Source organism: Carcharhinus amblyrhynchos, chromosome 23 (genome assembly GCF_965287045.1).
Source record: "Carcharhinus amblyrhynchos chromosome 23, sCarAmb.v2.hapA, whole genome shotgun sequence".
Classification (NCBI taxonomy): Eukaryota; Metazoa; Chordata; class Chondrichthyes; order Carcharhiniformes; family Carcharhinidae; genus Carcharhinus; species Carcharhinus amblyrhynchos.
Window position 1 is genome coordinate 3,890,889 of NC_137346.1, and position 22,832 is coordinate 3,913,720.

At 43.2% G+C, this 22,832-nt stretch overlaps 2 protein-coding genes across 4 annotated transcripts in view; one reads left to right on the plus strand and one right to left on the minus strand.

Annotated features, from left to right (window-relative positions):
• LOC145357369 (transient receptor potential cation channel subfamily V member 3-like) overlaps positions 1-6,044 on the plus strand; it is a 48,331-nt gene extending 42,287 nt beyond the window's left edge. Inside the window, exons 16-17 of one of the 2 annotated variants that reach the window (XM_080210674.1) lie at positions 677-753; positions 4,550-6,044. In XM_080210674.1, the coding sequence (XP_080066800.1) occupies positions 677-753; positions 4,550-4,821 (349 nt within the window). In that variant the 3' untranslated portion in view covers positions 4,822-6,044. Of the gene's footprint in view, positions 1-676; positions 754-4,549 lie in introns of those variants that run through there. The other variant, XM_080210675.1, reaches the window with a different exon arrangement.
• A 1,466-nt stretch (positions 6,045-7,510) lies between these two features.
• Positions 7,511-22,832, minus strand: part of LOC145357371 (protein FAM222B-like) — a 47,201-nt gene continuing 31,879 nt past the window's right edge. For both annotated transcript variants that reach the window (XM_080210677.1, XM_080210678.1), the window contains exon 2: positions 7,511-15,698. In XM_080210677.1, coding sequence (XP_080066803.1) covers positions 14,362-15,681 — 1,320 coding nt within the window. In that variant the 5' untranslated portion in view covers positions 15,682-15,698 and the 3' untranslated portion in view covers positions 7,511-14,361. The remainder of the gene's footprint in view (positions 15,699-22,832) is intronic.

Here is a 22,832-nt window from a genome sequence, read left to right on the forward strand (position 1 = left end):
CTGGAATTACTGCAGTCCGTATAGCGAAGATTCACTCCTCAGTGTTGTTGGGTCAGGTATTTCAGAACAATGCATTGCACAATCCAAAGCATTTTATAACCAACTGTGTTGTCAATACTGTAATGTAGGAAACATAACCATCAACTTACACATAGAAAGCTCCCACAAACATCACTGTGATAATAGCCAAATAACGTTTTTAGCGTTGCTTGAGGTATACATATTAACTGGGACACTAGGAAATCTCCCCTGTTCCTCTTTGCAAATAATGCAGAGACAGCCTTGCTTTAACATCTCTTCCACAAGACAACCTCAGGCAATGGGGCAGCACAGTGGTTAGCACTGCTGCTTCACAGTACCAGGGACCCAGGTTCAATTCTCGACTTGGGTCACTGTTTGTGCAGTCTGCACGTTCTCCCCGTGTCTGCGTGGGTTTCCTCCAGGTGCTCCAGTTTCCTTCCACCATCCAAAGATATGCAGGTTAAGCGGATTGGCCATGCTAAATTCTCCAAGTGTACCCAAATAGGTGTCAGAGTGTGGCAAGTAGGGGATTTTCACAGTAACATCAGTGCAGTGTGGATGGAAGCCTATTTGTGACTAATAAGTAAACTTTACTTTGCAAACCACTTTAAGCATCCAACTAGTTTTAATTCAAGTTTATCATTTCTCAAATCAGGATCAATGAAGTTAACTGGACAAAGTGGAACACCAGTTTAGCTCGCATCCATGAAGATCCAGGAGAAGAGCAGCAAGGTAAATAGTTAGTGTTGAGCAGATAGCTGATCTGAATGGATCACATTGATCAAGCCACATTCAATAAAACACTTAGTGGATATGGTAGGATGTACTATCGTTTATGAATATTCAAGTTGTGAAGGGATCTTTGCTTCATCAGTGGGAGGCAGAAAGTACAAACACAAGGGGTAGAATTCTTGTAAAAAAAATTCTAAGTGTTGAATTCACAGGAAAAACAGAAATAATTCACTGTTTTTTTCAGTGGGAATTCAGACAAGAATCTCCCGCTCGGAGCACTGCAGAGGCCACCAGCGCAAATATTAGATTTCGGGGGAAGAGGTGGGGATGTCTGTTCCCACCTGGGAGGCTGGAACTGAACTGTCAGCCTCCCCATTCGCTGGCCAGCCTGGAACACCACCCACTGCCCCCCCCCCCCCCCCCCCCACCTCCACAGTGCTGTCCCCCAACCCCCCCATGGCCCAATCATGCCTCCTCCATCCCCCACCCCCAGTGGCAATCACCCCAAAAAATATAGCACAGTGGGATGGGAGAATTGCCCCCAAGGTTTTTATGCTAAACCTTTATAGAACACCGCTTAGGTCTCATCAATATTAAGATGGTGTTGGGATGGGGGCGTACAGGCAGACTATTAAGCAGTGAACTATGATCTGGAATGTGTTGCCTGAAAAATCAGTGAAAGCAAATTCAATAATAACTGCAAAAGAGAATTGGATAAATACTTAAAGAGAAAATTTAAGGCTCTGGAGAAAGAGCAGGGAATGGGATGAATTGGATTTTTTTTTAAGGGCCAATATTTCAAATAGCCATCTTCTGTGCTGTTTGATTCTAATTCCAGCTCATTTTATGTTATATGCCCTGAGTACAGTTCTGGTCATCCCATTATAGAAAGGGTATTATTAAACTTGAAAGAGTGCAGAAAAGATTTACTAGGATGATACTGGGACTTGATGGTTGAGTGATAAGGAGAGGCTGGATAGACTGGAATTTCTCCCCGCCCTCCCGCAACTTAGGAATGATCTTATAGAAGTCTACAAAATAATGAGGGGCACAGATCAGCTAAATAATCAACGTCTTTTCCCAAAGGCAGAGGAGTCTAAAACTCGAGGGCATAGGTTTAAGGTGAGGGGGAGAGATATAAAACAGTCCAGTGGTGCTGTAATGAGGCGGGTAGAATTAGGGACCTTGCGGTGAAGGATCCTCTTGGGGAGAGTGATCATTGTATGGAGGAGCTTCTGGTGCAGATGGAGGAGGAGAAAGTGGGTTCCCGGACACGCGTCCTTTGTTTGAACAGAGGGGAGTACGGTAGGATGAGAGAAGAATTGGCGAATGTGGACTGGGGGAGCGTGTTGGAGGGAGGGTCTGTTGAGGAGCAGTGGAGGATCTTGAAGATCTTTCTTGGTGCTCAGCAGAAATTTATTCCGATGGTCAAAAAGGACCGTAGGAGGAGAGGTAATAAGCCGTGGATAACAAAGGAGGTGAAGGAAAGTGTTAAATTAAAAGCGGAGGCGTTTAGAGTAGCTAAGAGTAGTGGGCGAGAAGAGGTTTAAATGTCAACAAAGATTGACAAAGAAGTTGATAAAGAAGGGTAGGAGAAACTATGAAGCTGGGCTAGCGCTTAATATAAAAAAGGATAGCAAGAGTTTTTATAAATATATAAAAAGGAAGAGGCTGGCTAGGGTGAACGCTGGTCCCTTAGAGGATGAGAAGGGGGACTTAGTGGTAGGGGATGGGGATATGGCTGAGGTCTTGAATAACTTTTTTGTTTCTGTCTTCACGGAGGAGGACGTGATTAATTTGCCGGGTGTTAGAGATGGAAAGGTGGTAGGACTGGAGGGTCTTAATGACATTACTGTTACTAGAGAGGCGGTGCTCGACAGACTGGAGGGGCTGATTGTGGACAAGTCGCCAGGACCGGATGGAATGCATCCGAGGGTTATGAAAGAAATGGCGGAGGTGATAGTGGATGACATCGCTGGATTCCAGGGAAGTGCTGGAAGATTGGAAAGCAGCTAATGTTACGCTGTTGTTTAAGAAGGGTGCCAGGCAAAAGGCAGGGAATTATAGGCCGGTTAGTTTAACGTCTGTTGTAGGTAAAATGTTAGAATCCGTCATCAAGGAGGAAATAGCGAGGCATCTTGAGGGGAATTGCTTGATAGAGCAGACGCAGCACGGTTTTGTTAAAGGGAAGTCGTGTCTGACAAATTTACTGGAGTTCTATGAGGATGTGTCTAGGGCAATGGATAGAGGAGAGCTGGTGGATGTGGTCTTTCTGGATTTTCAGAAGGCGTTTGACAAGGTACCTCACAAGAGGTTATTGCAGAAGGTCAGGGGACATGGAGTTGGGGGTAGGGTGTTAGCGTGGATAGAGGATTGGATGTCAAATAGGAGGCAGAGAGTGGGGGTCAATGGGTGCTATTCGGATTGGTGGATGGTGACTAGTGGAGTGCCCCAGGGGTCGGTGCTGGGGCCTCAGCTATTTACCATTTATATAGATGATCTGGAGGAGGGAACCGAGTGTATGGTGTCGAAATTTGCTGATGACAGCAAGATTGGTGGAACGGCAAATTGTGCGGAGGGTGTGGAGAGTCTACAGAAGGATCTAGATAGGCTGGGCAAATGGGCCAGGAACTGGCAAATGGAATTTAAAGTTGGCAAGTGCGAGGTGGTCCACTTTGGTAGGAATAATGGTAGGAAGGATTATTACTTACGTGGAGAAAAACTGCAGCAGGCGACGGTGCAGAGGGACCTCGGGGTCCTTGTGCATGAGTCGCAAAAACCCAGCTTGCAGGTGCAGCAGGTGGTCAGGAAGGCGAATGGGATGCTGGCCTTCATAGCAAGGGGAATTGAATGTAAAAGTAGGGAGGTCTTGCTGCAGCTGTATAGGGCATTGGTGAGGCCGCAGCTGGAGTACTGTGTGCAGTTTTGGGCGCCGTACTTATGCAAGGATATTTTGGCCTTGGAGGGAGTGCAGAGGAGGTTTACTAGGCTGATGCCGGAGTTGAGGGGGTTGAGCTATGAGGAGAGGCTAAATAAACTAGGCTTGTACTCGTTAGAGTTTAGAAGAATGAGGGGAGATCTCATTGAGACGTATAAGATGATGAATGGGATGGATAGGATAGAGGTGGAGAGACTCTTCCCGCTCAGAAAGGATAGTAGGACTAGGGGGCACAGCCTCAAGATAAAGGGGGGGCGGTTTAGAACGGAGTTGAGGAGGAACTTCTTCACTCAAAGGGTGGTGAATCTCTGGAATTCTCTGCCCGTTGAAGTGGTGGAGGCTGCCTTGCTAAATATTTTTAAGACGCTGGTTGATGGGTTTTTGATAAGAGAGGGGATTAAGGGGTTATGGGGAGAGGGCGGGAAAGTGGAACTGAGCCACGACAGATCAGCCATGATCTTATTGAATGGCGGAGCAGGCTCGAAGGGCTAGATGGCCTACTCCTGCTCCTATTTCTTATGTTCTTGTATTCTTTTCAAAGAGGGTAGAGATTGTCTGGAACAAGCTGCCAGAGGCAGTAGTAGAGGTGGGTGCAATTTTGTCTTTTAAAAAGCATCTAGACAGTTATATGGGTCAGATGGATATTGAGGGATATGGGCCAAATGCAGGAAATTGGGACTAGCTTAGTAGTTAAAAAAGGATGCCATGGATAAGTTGGGCTGAACAGCCTGTTTCCATGCTGTAAACTTCTATGACTCTATGTAAATGCAAAACTACTTTCCAGTCAAAATCTCTTCCAATGGTGATCAAAGTTTGTTGGCTTAGCGTCACTTTTTTCTTGATCTGTTTGTTTTCTAGAAGAAAATGTTCCCGAAAGCCCAGGTGAAACGTATAGCAAATTGCTACCTTCAAGTGGAACCCCTCACAGATCAAGAAAAAACTTACATAGAAACATCTGGGGCAAGAGAAAACCAAACTTTGGCTTCCCAGCCAGAGCGAACAGGAAGGCAGAGCAGAAAGATATACCACAGGTAGTGATGGTTCCTGAACATATGCCAGCAACATTGGGGACCATAGATTGCAATGAAGCAGAGGGGTCAAGCAAAGCAGAGACAGACACAATGAATTAACTTATTTATACCAGTACACTGCCAGCTAATTGATCTTGATGAGAACTTGACCTTCTGGCTATCAACTTGAGTCACGGAATTGAAGCCCCATTTCATTGATTGAGCACATTCTTAGTTGACACTTCTAGTTCAGCACAGAGGAAGTGCCTCACTGCCAAAAGTACTAAGCAGAGACCTTATCTGTTCAGCATGATGTTAAAGATTCAAGGCATTATTTCAATATCCAGTAGTTCTCTCAACATTCTGGCTAATGTTCCTCCACAAACACCACACCCAAAAAACAATTGACTATACTTGATGCTCTGTGTGGAATATTTGCCACATTAGACTGGATTTAATTTAAAAAAACGTTCTATAATCTGCTGCTCACAATGGTAGAAGCAGATTCAATGGTAACTGGATATCAACTTGAAAAGAACTCCAGAAAGAGCAAAGTGGGACAAATTGGATCACTAATCAGTGCTGGCATGGGTACAGTAGCTGAATGGCCCCTGTTTGTGCTCTATAATTGTAGGTGGTTGTCTGAATGGGCTTTGGAGCCATGCAAACATCTAGTGTTTCCTTCACTTACTGTGTAGGATTGATGAACTGAATCATTTGATATTTCACATTTGATAGCTTTTAGCTATCACAGTCAACCTCAATGTTTGCAGAGCGCTTATGGGTGAGGTTTCATCATTTAAAAATGTCACAGATGTTTGAATCAGAAAAATAGTTCACCTTTAAGGACTTAGAACAATCTTTAAAAGACTTGTTCCTTAAAGGGTTAATGAAAGGACTCTGGTTGCTGTAGTTCCTGGAAAATAGAATTTTTACAAGAATTAAACAGTTTTAGGAGTGGAAATCTCTCGACCTCGGTGGACTGTTTACAAAAAAGGGTCACATATTTTATGACTTGGGGGGGGGGGAAAACACAATATTTTGGAAAGTGTTTAAAAGCTGGAAGACTGCTTTTGGCTTTGGGAAGAACCATCAACTGCTTGGGTGAAGGCAGCCACAGGTCCTGAAGCTTCAGACTCAGTCAAAAGCAAATGAATGGAAGTTGCTCTGAGGCCACTATGTTCTGAAATCAATTAACTGCAACCTTTCCATCGTCTGCCAGTAATGCAAGAGAGTTCAATTATTTCACAGAGAGGGCTGAAATCTAACCTGGAGATACTTTAAGGACTCCATCATCTTTCCTTTGCCTTTTGAACCATTAACTTATAATCTTTCTGTGGAATTCCTGTATTTTATTTTACTTGGGGGGGGGGGGGGGGGCAGTGCTGAGAGTTAGGGTATTGATAAAGTCATTATACTTCCATATTTCGTGCTGTAAGTTAAGCTTTGCTTTATATTTGACAATTGTTGGTTTATTATAAAACTGAACTTTGTTTATTGAATAAAGCTGGGCATTGAACAGTCATTCTGAAATTCATAATTCAGATTTGGCCTTAAACCGAGCTGGAGAAATCATTTTAAATATATTTGAGAGACCAGTCGAATACTGGAACTAAAAGACAAACAGCAAGTGCACTCATCCCATTTTGGTCATAACAAAAGTATAAAATAATTTCTCTTATTTCAACTCAGCTAAATTATCCTGGTTGTGGTGTGGCTGAGGGGTTAGCACTGCTGTCTCAGAGTAAGGGATCCAGATTCAACTCCTGACTTGGGTTATTGTGTGCAGCTTACATGTTCTCCCAATGTTAGCGTGGGTTTCCTCCGCATGCTCCGGTTTCCTCAGTCCAAAAGTGCTGGTTAGGTAATTCTCCCTCAATGCATCCAAACTATGTGGCATCTAAGGGATTTTCACAATAACTTCATTGCAGTGTTAATGTAAACCTACTTGTGACAAATAAACTTAAAATTATTGCCACATCAGCACTGAGCCACACTGATCAGGATAATCTTATATTGGTTACTCTCAAAAAAAGATGGCAGAAAGAGGCACCAGCATTAACTCAAATCCTCACTGGGACAGGCAGTTAGTAGAGCTTTTATTGTCATCACAACTGGAAAGTGCCAGTTTGGGGATGTTGGGGTGAGAATATTTGGTTCTTGTCAGAATACATCAGCTGCGCTCACACAGAGATTGGCCACTTACGACATCTGCTCAGCTGATATAAATCCAGGATGATTCAACCCCTCCATGGGACAAGAACCCTTAATCATCCAGTCCCTTCACTGATCTACAACACACCTACTCTCCATCACCTTTGCAGTAATTTATAGACTGCAACTTGTTTACATGGCCCCAAATGTTCTAAGTTTGGGATGCTGAGTGCGCATCAGTTAATGCTTTCAAAGTACCATTGCACAATCTGGTAAACCCAGAGCTTTATCAACACAATTTTTCAACCTTTCCATTCTACCTCCCTTACCAAGCAAAAATACTGAAAACATAGGGAAGGAAAAAAAAAAAGCACATCTTAGAAACCTGCAACGACAAAATGTTGGCAACAGTCAACCTTGAGGTGGGAACAGAGATATTAAATGTTGCAGATTACAGTCCTTTATAAGACAGGAGACAAGATCCTTTGCCCATCAGTCCCTCCCATTCCACAGTTTGTGCACAATCTACCCCAACGTAGCAAAAAGTCTCACAACACCAGGTTAAAGTCAAACAGGTTTATTGGAATCATGGGCTTTCAGAGTGCTCCTTCTTCATCAGGTGAGTCACCCGATGAAGGAGCGACACTCAAAGTGGTGTTGAAACATGTAACTCTGCCCACTCCAGTCCAATGGAGGCATCTCCACACCACGTTTTCCAACATGATCTCTACCTCATCCATCCTCAAAATGAGGTACTTTATTAAAATATTCCCCAATTGCAAGAGAATGTCTGATCTGCAGCCTCTCACGTGGAAGTCTGGTTCCAGATTATTACTCATTGCTGGTGATCAGTCCCATCTACACTTCCATGAGCTGTGACATTTTTAAAAAAAGAGAAAATTTCAACATTGAGCTTCTTTCATTTAGATGTGCAAATTTTTTTTTATTCTTCATCAAAATGTAGTTCTACAATAGTATACAGCGTTTTCATACTGAATTTGATATATCCTCCACACAGCAAGAACTGCTCACCATTCACATTTCCATCTCTGAAAACATTGAAAAACACACACCAACCAGTTAGTGTTGAGCTTTCCCTGCTCGGAAGGAAAATTTAAGGTTTTTAAACCCCCTCGATTTTTTTTTTAAAATCAAGAAGCCCGGTCATAAATTATGAAGTTTCATACATCAATATCAGACAAGTGACCATTTACCTAAACAAGACACCAGATGGCTGCTGATAGGGGGCATATTCACCAAGATATAGATGTTGCTTCACTCTACCCTTTATAAGCACCTGTGGTGTGTCTTAGTTTAGATTCACCTGCTTCTAGCAATGAAGCAAGAAATGGATACTCCACAATCGCACTCCTGTTAATTAATACTGGTTCAGCCCCTTGCAATAGTGTTTCAAGAGTCTTGTACAGAGAGCTTCAATGGGTCATTCAATCTGTCAATGCATTGGCAAGTTTCTTGGTCCAGCATGATAAATCGCATTGTCACTTGAAGACTGGGGGAGGAGTCAGAAAGAGAGACATCACCTGTATGTCCAAGTCACTCTTCTCTACTAAGAGCTAGACTACCTAGAAGTCTCTGCACTGCTAGCTGACAAGGATAGTTCAAAGAGCAGAGGTACAAGAATGTGCATACATGGCTCTGAGCACTAAGGACAGAAATGCAAACCTGGGTGGGGTGGTGGCAAGCACATCATAGCTTATTTAAAACAATTCTGACAGGATTCTATAGTTTGCAGAAGTGGGATAAGCTTTAAAAACCCAATAGATACAGCTGCTACCTACTACTGAGTGCACAAACAGGTGGTCCCAAGTGAGTTGGATTTGCCTGGGTCAACTGGACAACACTACAATCCCAACTCAAAGGGCACACTGCTCTGCAAGATCAGCCACTGACAAGACAAAAGTCACATCAGTAGATGCTTTCAAATAGCGGCATAGTGAAGTCAACATTTCGGTGTGAGAGCTGATAACAGACTGTGAGGGGGATCTGGGCAGGTGGGGCCTGGGAAGCATATGCCTGAAGAATGCAGAGTTTACAAAAATACACTCGCACTCAAGTACTTCTGACAAACAGGTCTGTAAAAAATAACATGGTAGATTATTCATGACGATTGGGTACAAATTCTTAACAAAAAAGGTGTTGTCTCCCCCCCACACCCCAGGAAAGGGGTCTCACAATAAAAGGTTCTGCTTCAGAAATTGGCACTTTTGCTACAGGTTTTAGGCCCCAGTCTTGTCTATTTAATTTCACATAAAAACTAAATCATCCACCTGTGTACATATCATTGCAGCTCCTGCTCCAAACGCATCCTACCCCTAGCTTGGTGCCAATCAGGTGCAGTTTTTCATCAGTAACTCCATCAACTGCAATGTCTCCTGCAGATGGATCAAGTTTACCCGTAGCACATATAAAAGCAGCTTATATTTATGTTTTCATGTTTTTTTTAAACGAATACAGCAGCAGTCACCTCCACAATGGGCAATTGCAGCAAATAAGTTAAGCCAAGCTCTGTGGAGGCACCCTTTTCACATCGTAAGCAAAAAGAAAACAAAATTACAAGTGTTCATTTAGAATTAGGGCTTTTAGAACAAAAACACACTTTAAAGCTTCTCAAATTACCAGAACAGGCACAGGTCCCATTCAAGTATGGTCATTGGATATTTGAAACCTTAGACTAGAGAAAACACATTAAATAAATACACTTTGATGTTAACACACTTATTTCCATCACCTCAACTTGCTCCTGCCTCCACCAGTAACAAGCCTACAAATTGTCAGCACTAGCTCTGAACACTGTTCAAACTTTCCAGGGCAACATCTGTAAGCTGATTCCACTGCTCTCTTCACAGTTCAAGTTGCCAGATGACTTGTAACTTCACAGGACTATTGCTTTTCTTTACTGAAATCCACAAAGACTGAATATTCACAATTCTGCCGTATGAAGATTTCACGCTCCCAGCGCACATTAAAAATCCTAGTGACAACACAGCACAGCATCTTTGCAGATATTCAAATCCGTAGAGAAAAAACCTCGGAGGAACGTTATCCTTGAGCGCGTAACATCTAGGGCACACAAGGAAAGGATACCAAGAGACAGCAATTCCAGGAGACCGGAATTATCACGACACCCTCCCTCTGTACATCATCTATGAACTAATTTTAAAATCCATTACTAAAGCTTCTTAGTTGAAAATTGAAAACACTGGATGGCAGTTAAACTGCTTTAGCAGGTCACAACCTGTAAACGCTGTGAAATACTTTTCATCGGGAATAAAATTGATTTCCACAGCGAGGCCATGCATTTAACCACAATAGTCATCACTACACCCATCTGTGCTAGAAGTCAATTAATAGGATGCTCAGTTCTTCTGTCAAACATTACCCTTTCTTGATGTGCAGTGGGGCACGCCCCTTGACGGTGTGTGAGATTAAGTGATGTTACACTGGCCACTTGTCAAAAACGTATTGCGATTTTCTGAGACACAATACCTCTGTTCCTGCTTAAACCTCAGCCCTACTGACTACCACATCCAAAGAACACTGCCATCTCCATGCACTTGCCATGCTGACTTAGCGTACAGATGTCAAGGGAACATGGAAAAGGGAATGCTCTTAACACTTGCCACCAAAATTAGCGACAGACCCGTACATACCAGCATTTCACTTAGTGTTACACAGCTCAAAATACTCATCAGCCACAGCTAAAATTCAGAAAGGTTTAATCTACCATTGCTCTGTTGAGTGATGAACAGAGGAAAATTTCAGAGAAAGTTGCTTGATACTGAAATCTAGTGACAACACTGAAATCTAATGGCAAACCAGATGTTCTATCATCTCAAAGTCTTAAAAGTCTCCCAGCTAGAAAATGAATCTCTCATTAATTCGGTTCTGAACACAAACCAGCTGGTGGCAAGAGCAATATTGTATCAGGGTTGGAGTCCAACAATTGTAATCGTGATTTATCAGATTGAATTATTACGGTGCATGGGCGACAACAGCAGCTACATAAAGAACTGCTAAAACAACCATGGTGGTTATTAATGTAACCTTTCAAAATTTATGGAAGTGGGTCACCCCCCCCCAACCCCACAACACCCACTCATCGCACAGGGGTTCAACAGTGGTTTAATATAAATTTTTGTTATTTCCCTTACTGATGCTGTTGGGTCGGAGATTGTGTGCAAGGGGACAAGAGTCAGCACAAAGAAAATAATAACAGGAAATGCTGCACAGTTGATGAACAGTCACCACCCGCTATCAGACTTTGTGATATTCCTTTATATACAAACAGGCACCACTTCAGTGGCTGTCCAGCAGCATTGACACTGCAGTACTCTTCACGATGGCCTGACCAAGCTCATCAAATAGTGACTCCAATCACAAGTATTTAGCATATTACTAGTCAACATCAGTAAAGCTTTGAAGCCTTGAAAGACAGTGTGGGATGGGGAGGGGGTAAGAAAGAGAGAGGAGAAAAACTTTTACAGCCCTGAACTATTGAACAAAATATTCCAAATCTAATTCTTCTGTTTCTTAAGAGAACCACTCGAGAACGATTGTTGCTATCCAACAGTAGTTTTGTGCTGAAAACAATGCCAGCTTTCTATTTTCAAACCGTTACAACAGCTCTGAAGAGAGCAAAGACTTAAGGCTTTTCAATGGGCTTGTGAGGGAGACCAATGACTTGCAGATGTCAATGGCAACACTCGCACACAACTGCTGCTACTCAGACCCTCACTAACAGGCAACATTCATACAGAATTATTACACTTAATTTTTTTAAAGTTACAGTAGTATAGCAATATTCAGCCAGTGTATGGAAGAGAAAAATAAGAACGCATTTAACACCTTTGTTGCCAAACCTGTCAGCAATTAAAATTGATCATCTGATAAAGGTCATTTTTGTTTACTAAGAACTACCAATGGAGATTATCTTTGCCTTGCAGGCAGACCGGTGATGAGGAATTAAGTATTGCATGGACATGGAATTCTTGGATGTATTCCAAGGACAGGTCTGCCACTGATGACCAGAATCACCCACTTGATGTTGGGGAGAGCAGGGAGGCAAAATTAAATCATACTTTCAGTTTTTGCAGTTGTATTCCTTTTTTTCAATTTTTTTCAATTTCCTCCTTTCCAAAAATCGCTTCCTCTACCAAAGCTCTCACATGTTTCAGTCTGAACGCACTGGTGTTAGCATCCCTCTGGCACCTGCTCCTCAGTAGTTATTTTCCCAATTCTAGCCCTGACAGCAAGTGTCATGTCATTTGACTGTGTAGGACATCACTGTTGAGACGCAAACATTCAACACCCACAAAAGGCTGACCAGTAGGTGGTCATTGGAGAGCAACTGGGAGTAGAGATCTGCAGAGAACATCTGTCCCAGGACAATAAAGTCAAATGCAGTGATCAGGAATACAACCTGGCACTCAAACCCAGGACCCTCGCACTTGATGGTTTCTGCTGTTCATTTGCCATCAGGGAGGATTCATTAAATTTAAGACTTCATCTAAAGGAAGACTTAACTGCAGAATCTGTTGTTGACTGATTCAATGCACAAATTTTGAGCTTACAAAAATCATTCATTGTGCGTTTGCTAGTTTTTTTTTAGATAAAAATCATTCCTTTAATGTGGGCATCAGTGGCTAGGCCAGCATTTATTGTCCATTGTCATTTACCCTGAGGAGCTACAGGCAAGCTGCCTTCTTCCTAAAATACTGCACTCTTTGTGGCAAGTCGTGAGGCCACTATATTGGTGTGGAACTGAAGTTGCATACAGACCCACACCAGGTAAAGACAGTAGGCTTCGGTCCCCAAAAAGACACTAGTGAATTAGTTGGATCAACAACCCCAAGGGCTTCATGGTCATTTTTAGTACAAGCATGCCTGGTGCAAGTCAAAAGATGTCTCCTCCCAGCGCTGCAGGTTTTTGAAGGCACAAGATTACACAATGGCAAACCTACATAAGTCAGTAAAGCATGGAGCGAGGAGGAACTTTATGAGCAGATGAAAGTTTTCATGGTTCAATGGGTCACAGTGATCATATGATTTAGCGAATCACTACCTCTCCATGCAACACTAAGATTTGCAGTATGATATCTGGGTGTAAACTAAAACCTAAAATACTTGACAGCACTGAGTATTAATTGGGATAGTGCATGCCAGTCTCCATGGACCATAAATACAGGGATTTCAGCAATACAGACTCTACAAACTGCATAACCTGATGCAAATAACCAAGAAGCTGCTCCCTCAAACTACCAATACCTATCATCCTGGTAGTGTGTGTGCTTTACTCAAAAGGCACCCTGGAGTAAGTCACCCTCCACACAACGTGGTGACTTCGTCTTTCTTCCCATCCTGATCCCCAAAACAAAAGCCCCAGCCTTCTCCAGTCAGCTCTGGTTGGATAAAGAGAGCTGGTCAGTGTTATTGGCCCACTGTCGGCATTTCAACTGCCCTTCATTGCTGAGTCCAGAGGCTTTTAGTCAATTTCTTCACTTGCCCTTCAATTCTCTCCATCTGCCCTAAAAATAATGAAGTGGGAGGGGGGAGGAGACACAGAAAAGGGTGACGGGAAAGCACAAAAGGTTTTTTAAATAAATTACCATAAAACCCAGACTGCACTGTCATCTGCAGTGACAGTTCTTCATTTTGCTTTGAAACTATGGCCTATTTTGATCACACTGCAGAAAAAAATAAACAGCTCTGTAGATTTAAATGAGTTTTCAATCTGTCACTTCTTGGGTCATAAATATCACTCTGAACATTTTCCCTCCCGGTGACAGTTCTGCAAATGGATCATCCATCAGGGTTAAATAGAACTCTGCAGTTCAGAGATTACAGAGGCTGCTACAAGTCAGCAGCACACATGGGATACAAGAGGGAAGGAAGCGGGGCTGGGGGGGGACCACAAATTGTTGAGCAGAAGCCACATGACCACAAGTTGCTGGTCGGAAAACAGTACAGCGGATGCAAAAAAAATTCAGAATAAATATGCTGACACACTGTAAAGTGGGATAACAGGGCTCCTATGTCTCTCTCAAGAACTACTAATGGGTACAATTCTGCAGATTTACACGAAACCTTGCTAGTGCTAGCGAATGATGTGAGGACACTTGCCAGATAATTCAACAGCTGCCATCAGCTTTTCACACCTCACTTCAAATCAAAGATTCTGGCACTGCAGATGTTTTTGCAAGATTGCATCTGTTTTGCATTCTTCCCCCCTCCAAGCCTGTCACTGATGCCAATTTCTAATCACATATCAAGGTGGTGGCTAGACACACAGACTTCAATCTCATGAAATATTCTTCCTTACGAAAAGGGAGAGGAAAAAAATTGCGAAAAAGTTTCTAAAATAAATAAAAGGCTTTTTTTAAAAAAAAATCACTGACAAGTTTGGCAATCATAAGGCATTAACACAAATAACATGATCCAAAATTGCTGTTAAGACTGACTAGAGCACCACAGTTACTCGAACCCAGCTCATCTGTACACATGATGGTGAATATGACTATTCTGATTAAGATTTGGTTCTGGGCCTCGGCCGGAGTGCCTGTGGACCTTCCCCAGCATCCCCATAGTCTGATCCCTAAAGCAGGAGTTCTGGTATTCCCCGCCTAGGTAGTCCATGGTCTGCAGGATATTGGTTTGGCTGGAGGAACCAGCTCCAGCTCGAAAGTGAGTCCCTGCCACACAGTCCACTGGGCCCGAGGCTCCTCCGTGAAACACCATCCCCAGGTCCTGGGACCCGGAGCTGTCACTGTTGGGAGTTGGAAGGATGTTGTTCCATATTGGCTGGAAGTACTGCCCGTTGGAGTATGGTAGAGCCCCCTGGATTCCGTTGACTGGAGGCGAGGGCGACAATTTATCCCCGGGAACTTTCAGGTTGTAAGGCTGGCCCAGGCAAAGCTCAGCAGGGTAACTTAATGTCTTGCTGGTGAATCCAGCTCCAGAAATCTCTCGGTGGAGCTTGGTGGGATGCCCTGTGCCAGCAGTGTCTCTGGTCAGATGTTGCAACTGTGCCAATTGGTGCTGATGCCACGTGGCAGAATCTATGTCATTCTGGTAGGCCGCTTGCATCCTGCTCATATTGCCCATGGCAACACCACCAGGGGCAATGGCTGTCATGGCGATGGTCGGGTCGCCTGGATTTACAATGCATGGGGGCAGGTGACCCGGTACACTGTGGCCGGACACCCGGGTGCTGGCGTGGATCAGCACATTACGGCTGATGGGGCTGGGGTTGGCGATCTGTCCCTCACAGACTGAGGTAGTGTTAAGGCCCGCGCTGGCCTGGCACATCTGGTATATCTGGTGCACAATGCTGTTCAAGTCAGAGGGCCTGTTCTGCTGCAGGTTAGCAGCCATGGAGAGCGGAATGGTTGAGGTAGACACCGTGACGTTGGGAGGGGCATCCCCGTCTGGGCGCATCTTCCTGTATCCATGTAAACCCGGTTGCAGCAACATGTTTTGGGGGTGGGATAAAGTGCTAGGTGCAGCGTATGGGGCAGACGGAGGGTTCATGTCTGGCAGCAACCTTGCGCGGGTTCCGTCGAAGTCTTTCACAATCCTTTTCGTGGGCAGCTTGACAATTGCGAGTAAACCACGATGGGAGCTGGCCTGAGAAGGGTAAGGGCTAAATCGCTGGCCTGAAGTATCCAAACCGTTCACTGTTCGACGGAGATGTTTCCTTTGTGGTACTTTGACACTGTTTGGAAAGATTTTTATAGTCAGCGGATTGTTGGCAACTTTCTTAGCATATGCATCCAATTCTGCTGGGGTTGGGTACTGTGCAGATCTCATCTTCTGTGTATTTTCCCCTATGAATGAAAAAAATAGATAGATAAGTGACATGGAAAATCAAGAGGGCTATTCCTCAGTTTGTTTAGTCATTCAGCTTGCTCTGGCTGTTAGATTACAAGGTGAGCTACCAGGAGAACAGTATTTCAACTATTTTCCCCTTCAGAAAGTAAAAGCAACAGAATTTAACCTCCCCAAACGGGTCTCAAGATGAAAACCTAGCTGAAGTAGAGACATTTGACACTGAGCAATAGCTGACAGTGTGTAGTCGGTTGCACTCATTGCCGAGTCAGAAAATTTGAGCCTATAATCCAGGCTGAGACTCAAGTCACATTGACAGAGAGTGCTGCACTGTCACAAGTGGTTTTTTTTTGGAAAATGTTTAAATTGAGGCCCCATTTCCACTGCCAGGTGGTAAAATAGCTGCCATGTTTCCTACATTACATTTCATTGAATCTCTACAGTTCAGGAGGCTGCCCTTTGGCCCATTGATCCTGCACTGACAACAGTCCCACTCAGGTTCTATCCCCGGAACCCCCCGTATTTACCATGCTAGTTTCCCCCCCCACCGATACTTCGGGAAATTTAGCATGTCCAATCAATCTAACCAGCACACCTTTGGACTGGGGGAGGAAACCCATGCAGGGAAAACCTGCAAACACACAGTCACCCAAGGCTGCAATTGAACTCAGTCACCTGGCACTATGAGGTAGCAGTGCTAACCATTGTGCCACCCTTGGCTGACGCAAGACCATAAAAGGAGTAATGCAAATCCTAATCTCTCTTTTTATCATCTTTTATAATTAAAGCTTCACCCTCAACCATCTTCAATAACCTCTATAGCAACATCCTGCACATCTTTGCAAGATCCTCAGAGACTTGAGTTAAAGTTCAACCCGTTTCCTCCTGCAGCTCACACAGCTCTTCAAAATGTGAAGCTTTAACTCTGTTTTCCTTCTGTAACATGAACAGCTGTTGGCAAATCATCCTGACAGAGGCAGTTACTAGTCAGATTATTTAGTAAACTCTAAAACGTCTCACGTAGGGCCCCACTTCAGTGACCGGATGGAGATAATTCAAATCACCCAGTGCTGTGGATAAGTACATGAACAATGTGAATCAAAAACCCAATTCCTCCATTAGCTTCTCATGCTGTGCCTCAGACCCTTAGCCACATTCAGCCAGAGATTTTTTATTTTGCTTTCTTATTGTGCAACCAAGCTCATTTAATAATCCTCCCTCTAGCAAATCCTTAACACCCAAGTTCTCCTCCACCAGTATCTAGGGATTTGTCTGAATGAAGCCTTAAAACAATTAACACAGGGGGACACAGCAAGACAGAAAATTTTTGTGAGGTGAAATGACCTCCTGGTCAGTGACAGAGGTGCAATGAAAAGCATTCACTCCAGAGTACAGTCAATTAAAAGCAGCAGCTCAGGCTGCAGTGCAAGTAATGCCAGTGTCAGCCAGTTGTGAGGGTTGAAAATACTCCACTTACTGCTTGAGGACAAAAAGAAAATCAAGTTTCAGCTTTAAAGATCCACTCTGGAGAGTAAAGATTGGCTTGCAATGGCTTATATTTGAGGCATGATAACAGAACAAATGGAGTGCACAATGAGCCATTAGGAGCGCAGTTCAGAGTTAAAGTGTTTGATCCATGAACATTGTGCAATGCTTTAATCTCATTATTCATACTCTGATATCGTAATTTGCCCTGAAACACAAAATGCATGCTTTGTTTCATGGACTACTTTATGAATGAGTCATGATGTGGAGATTCCGGCATTGGACTGGGTAAACACAGTAAGAAGTCTCGCAAGACAAGGTTAAAGTCCAACAGGTAGCTTTTGCTACCAAATAAACCTGTTGGACTTTAACCTGGTGTTGTGAGACTTCTTATTATGAATTAGTGACATGGAGTCTTTACTTACATAACTCTGCAAACTGGGCAAAGTGGAAATTAAAAACGCAGAGTAATACACAGAAAACAATTTCATAACATTAGGGAGATCGCCAATTTAAGGGAAGGCAGTGATGTAGTATTGTCACTGGACTAGTAATCTAGAGATCTAGAGTAATGCTCTGGTGAATTTTGAATTCAATTAAAATCAAATTAAAAAGCAGATAGTCAGAAAAGCTCATCTGGTTCCTAGTGTTCATTTGGGAAAGAAATCTGCCATCCTTACCTGGTCTGGCCTACATGTAACTCCAGGCACACAGCAATGTGGTTGACTCAAATGTTTTCAGGGATGGGCAATAAATGCTGGCCCAGTCATCTATGCACATATTCCATGAATGGATTATTTTTAATTCACTACCTATTTAGCATATTGGCTGTCAGTCAGATATGTACAGACTTTACATACACACCATAGAAAGCATTCTTTCTGGTTGTTTCACAGCTTGGTATGGCTCCTGCTCTGCCCAAGATCGCAAAGAACTACAAAAGGTCTTGAATGCAGCCCAAACCATCATACAAACCAGCCTCCCATACACTGATTCCATCTACACTTCCCACTGCCTCGTCAAAGCAGCCAGCATAATTAGGGAACCCATGCACCCTGGACATTCTCTCCTCCACCTTCTTCCTTCAGCAAAAAGGTGCAAAAGTCTGAAGTCACGTACCAACAGATTCAAGAACAGCTTCTTTCCCTGCTGCTGTCAGGCTTTTGAATGGACTTACCTTGCATTAAAGTTGATCTTTCTCTGTACCCTAGCTATGACTGTAACACTACATTCTGCACTCTTTTTCTTCTCTATGAACAGTATGTTTTGTCTGTATAGCACGCAAGAAACAATACTTTTTGCTGTGTTAACACATGTGACAATAATAAATCAAATCAGAAAAAGCAAATCAAAATTGGACTGGCTGGTATGCTAGTCAGCCTTTTCAGTAAAAAAAGTAGAGGTTTCCCCTAATGTTGGTAGAACAGCCATCTGCACTAGTTCAGGATTAAAGTAAGACTGACATTTTGGAGCAGACCTCAAAATGACTGTTCATCATAAGACAGAATCCCAATGAAAAAGATGCTCTGACAACATGCTATCGGTGCTGGAAGTACAGAACGGAAAAGGAGATGAAATATGCACCTCAGATAGAAGGTTAAGACCAAATCTTCTGACCAGGTGGGGAGAAAGGGAAGAACAATAGCACGGAAACCTTTTTATTTTCAGCAATCCTTTAATGGGGACAATATTAGCATAGTTTTAAAAAAAAGGGGGGGGGGTGGTTAGTGACAGTGAGAAATGTTCAGTTCCCCCTGGAGTGCCCAGTATCAGCACTTCAATAAAAGTGACTTAAATAAAACAGACAATGGAAACTGAATCTAAACACTTCAAGCTCCCCCAGGGAAAGTCTGAAATGGTTTATTTAAAAGTGACTGAAAGATCAAAAGGATTCTCATGGAAACACACCTCAATTGCTACATCTGTGGAATGAAAGACTTGCAAGATGCGTGCCACAACTCCCAGCATTCAGGGGAAAAAAAAGAATTTTAGCACCAGCAATTCAAGCAGTTTCTAAGAATACAAGTATTGAGACATTGGGAGGAGTCCCTTTTTCAGGTGTTCAGTCATTTCACCTTGCTGCTGTAAATATCACCACCAGTATTTCAAGCCAGTGTTACACAATGTCTTCTCCAGGCAATTCAAGTTTGGATGGACAAAATCTTGTAAAATGATCCCTTCTGCTGTGTACTTGCAGTTCAAATGGATCCAATACAAAAAGATATCACTGCCATCATCATGCTTCATTGAAATGTTCGAGACATAGCCGGTTTATCTTCCCTACCTATCAATGTGATAACAGATGGAGGAGGTGCAGCACAGAATTAACTAGGGCACACATGCACGTGCACACAAGCACACCATTTTATTCCAGCTATCCTCTGATATAGTGGCAGAAGTAATATAGGATGGAATTTACAAAGCTCCATTTAACAATGGGTCCTGAACTCATTCAGACTTCAACTGATTAAAAGCCCTGGTGGAGTTCAGCACTTCTATCACCAACAGATGTTGGGAGTTGGCAAAAATTAGCACACAAACTCAATATCCCCTTACCACACTGGAGGGAGCGTTAAACAATTTACACCCATTCACTACTTAGTGAAACAATAGAAATTAAAGCATCAATGCGACAAGACATTTGTCAGCAAGCTGTTGTTGGATAATTCTCTAGACTGGCAATCGGTTATGACAGAGTAAGAAGTCTCACAACACCAGGTTATCAATCGGTTATGAAGCAGACTCGATCCACGCCCATTTCCTTTTTAAATGCAACATTAAGGCTTTGGGGGTAAGCAAACCTCCTCTCCAGCCCAAACTGTTGCTGCTGGAAACTGCCCCAGGGGTTTTTGCTCAAGCTGGTTTCTGCTTTTCACCTTCAATGCTGCAGTGTGGAAAGTGAAACCCGTACAGTTTCAAGACTTGGGGGCAGATGGGTAAGACATAGCTCATCTTCCTCAACATAAAACATCTGATGCACCCACTCACTCAGCATCGCTGAAGCTGTCAGCTGTAGCTCAGTGGGAAGCATTCACGCCCAAATTAGAAGCACAAAAGTCAAACCTAACACTGATGCAGTACTGAGAAAGCCCTATCCTGTTGGAAGGAGCTATCTTTCTTAGATAAAATATGAACTGAGGCCTTGTCTGCCCACTCAGGTGGATGTGAAAGATCCATAGCCTCTATTTTGATGGACAGGTGAGTTTTTCCCCTCTGAGCTGGCACATCTCAATCAACACTGCATAAACAGATTATCTGCTCATGGGTAAACTGGATGCCACATTGACTAGATTTCACTGGCTGTACAGCACATTTGGTTGGAGGTGGGTGGGGGGTGGGGGGCGTGTCCTGTGGCCACAAAATAAACTGGAAATACAAAAATACAACCTCTCTTTCCCAGTTGACTTCTAGCTTTCTATGGTGCCATTTACAAGCAATTGGTGATGTGGGTGGGAAGTAGGAAGTGATGAAAGCGGAGTCCAAAATAAACAGAAGCAAAACTAGGAAGGGAGAGAAAAGGGGGAGCTGGCAGAAGGCAATAACTAGTGGATGGTGGGGTCAGGTACAGAACAACATTTAGGTTTGGTGGACTGTAGTCTATCATATAACTATGTAATATTTATAAAACTATGCAACTATAATCTCTTCTCAGCCTTTTGGCCAAGATCAATTGTCAGGTCAAGCCTAAGATGGGTGGGGTGCAATGCCTCATCTTGTCAGCTTGGATCTTGTTTGCCTCCTTTGTGTAGACCTTGAATTGGATTCTGAATTTGGTCTGCAACTAGCAAGGAATGGTTTCGAGTCTAACCAGTCCACTCTGAGCACTGGCTTCGTAACTTTCAGAATGAGTAATAATTTAAAAACTATAGTCTGCCACTGATGTAGGAGCAGTGGGAGAAAGGAGATGGTGTGGAGAGAGCACAGTAAAATCAAGGGGAGTTTGTGTACTAGAATGTATAACTGGAAAAGGTTGCAGAGGTAAAGTGAGCATAACTGCAGAGTATTTAAACAAAAGGTTCTGTCCAAAATACTTCAACAATATATTCCCAATTATATAAAAGACGTTCAGCTAAAGTTTATTAGTCACAAGTAAGGCTTACATTAAACAGTGCAATGAAGTTAGTGTGAAATTTCTCTAGTCGCCACATTAGATGCATTGACCCAAATAGGCACCGTAACCAGCCTGTCTTTCAGACTGTGGGAGGAAACCCAGACACGGGGAGAACATGCAGACTCCACACAGTGACCCAAGCTGGGAATCAAACCCAGGTCCCTGGCACCGAGAGGCCCCAGTGCTAACCACTATGCCACTGTGCCACCCCACAAGATCCATGCTCTATTTCACATGTGAAGCTAATGATCAACTGACCTTTACACACACCAAAGTTAATTCAATGTTGTGCATGCCCAGAGAATTTGTATCCTGTTAGCCTCCATTTCCTGTCCAAATGGACTAAAAGGAAACAACGCATTCTTGTAACAAATTCTCTGACCCATTTAGGATGCAGATACATTCGGAATCCAACAGCTTTGACATGCAGCCACTTGCCATCAGACTCTTATTTATCAATGTATTACATCAGGATGGGGCTGAACATCCTGGTGGGTCACTGCCCAATGCTCCACATGCCACGGGACTGACCGTTCCATGTAGCAACAGAGAAAGCAATTATAAACTTCAGAGCCTTTGGATTAACGTGACAATCGAGTTTTGAAAAGCCAGTCACTGCAGCACAATGCTAATGAAAACAATTAAACTGCCTAGCTGCAGGATCGGACTGTCTGTAAGAGATGGTGCCAGACACATTGAAATTTCAGAAAGAAATTTTGATCAACTTGCTCCCAGTCTCTGGAACTGGACCCAAGATCCTTCCCTCCATGATCCATGTTTCATGCAACAACTTTCACCTTCACTCTCAAGCAGTAATCTGGCAGAATTGACCACATGCTTGACATAAGATTTATTTTAATTGGATGGATTCCGCAATTGGCATAACAGCAGCCAGGTATTAAGGTGAAGATTACTTTTTTCCTCTTTTGAAGGCAGTGTCAGCAGTGGCTGACATTTTGGGGGTATCACTTTTGCCTCAGAAGTTTATGGGTGAGAGTTCCAACACCAGAAACTTGAATGTGTGTCAGAGATGGACATTGCAGCACAGTACTGAGGGAAGACAGCCACCTTTGGATATTTTAAACTGAGCCCCTGCAGGCCCTTTCAAGTGGATGTAACCCTTGGGTGAAAGGAGGACAGTTGTGCAGCGTGATAACTGACCATGATCATCAGTGAGGGTTTAAACATACAAATAAAAAAGATTTTACCAATAATTGTACTACTCTTATTGTGGTGCCTACATTACAGCTACATGGTTAAAAAATACTCTAATTAATGCTTGAAAAGTAGGCACCATTCACAGGTCAACCTTTACTTCTCATAGAATCTCTACAACGACAGATGGGAAAAGAGCATCCAATCCATCTCTCAACATGTGATATCTTGTGATTCACTATATATTATGTACTCCCTATGCCACAGTAAACCATGTCATCTCCTGGGAGAAATACAACACCAAATAAAAGCCCATGAAAAACTTAGAGGGGGAAATTAGTCTCCAGCTTTATTAGGAGATGGAAATCTGGAAAGATCACCA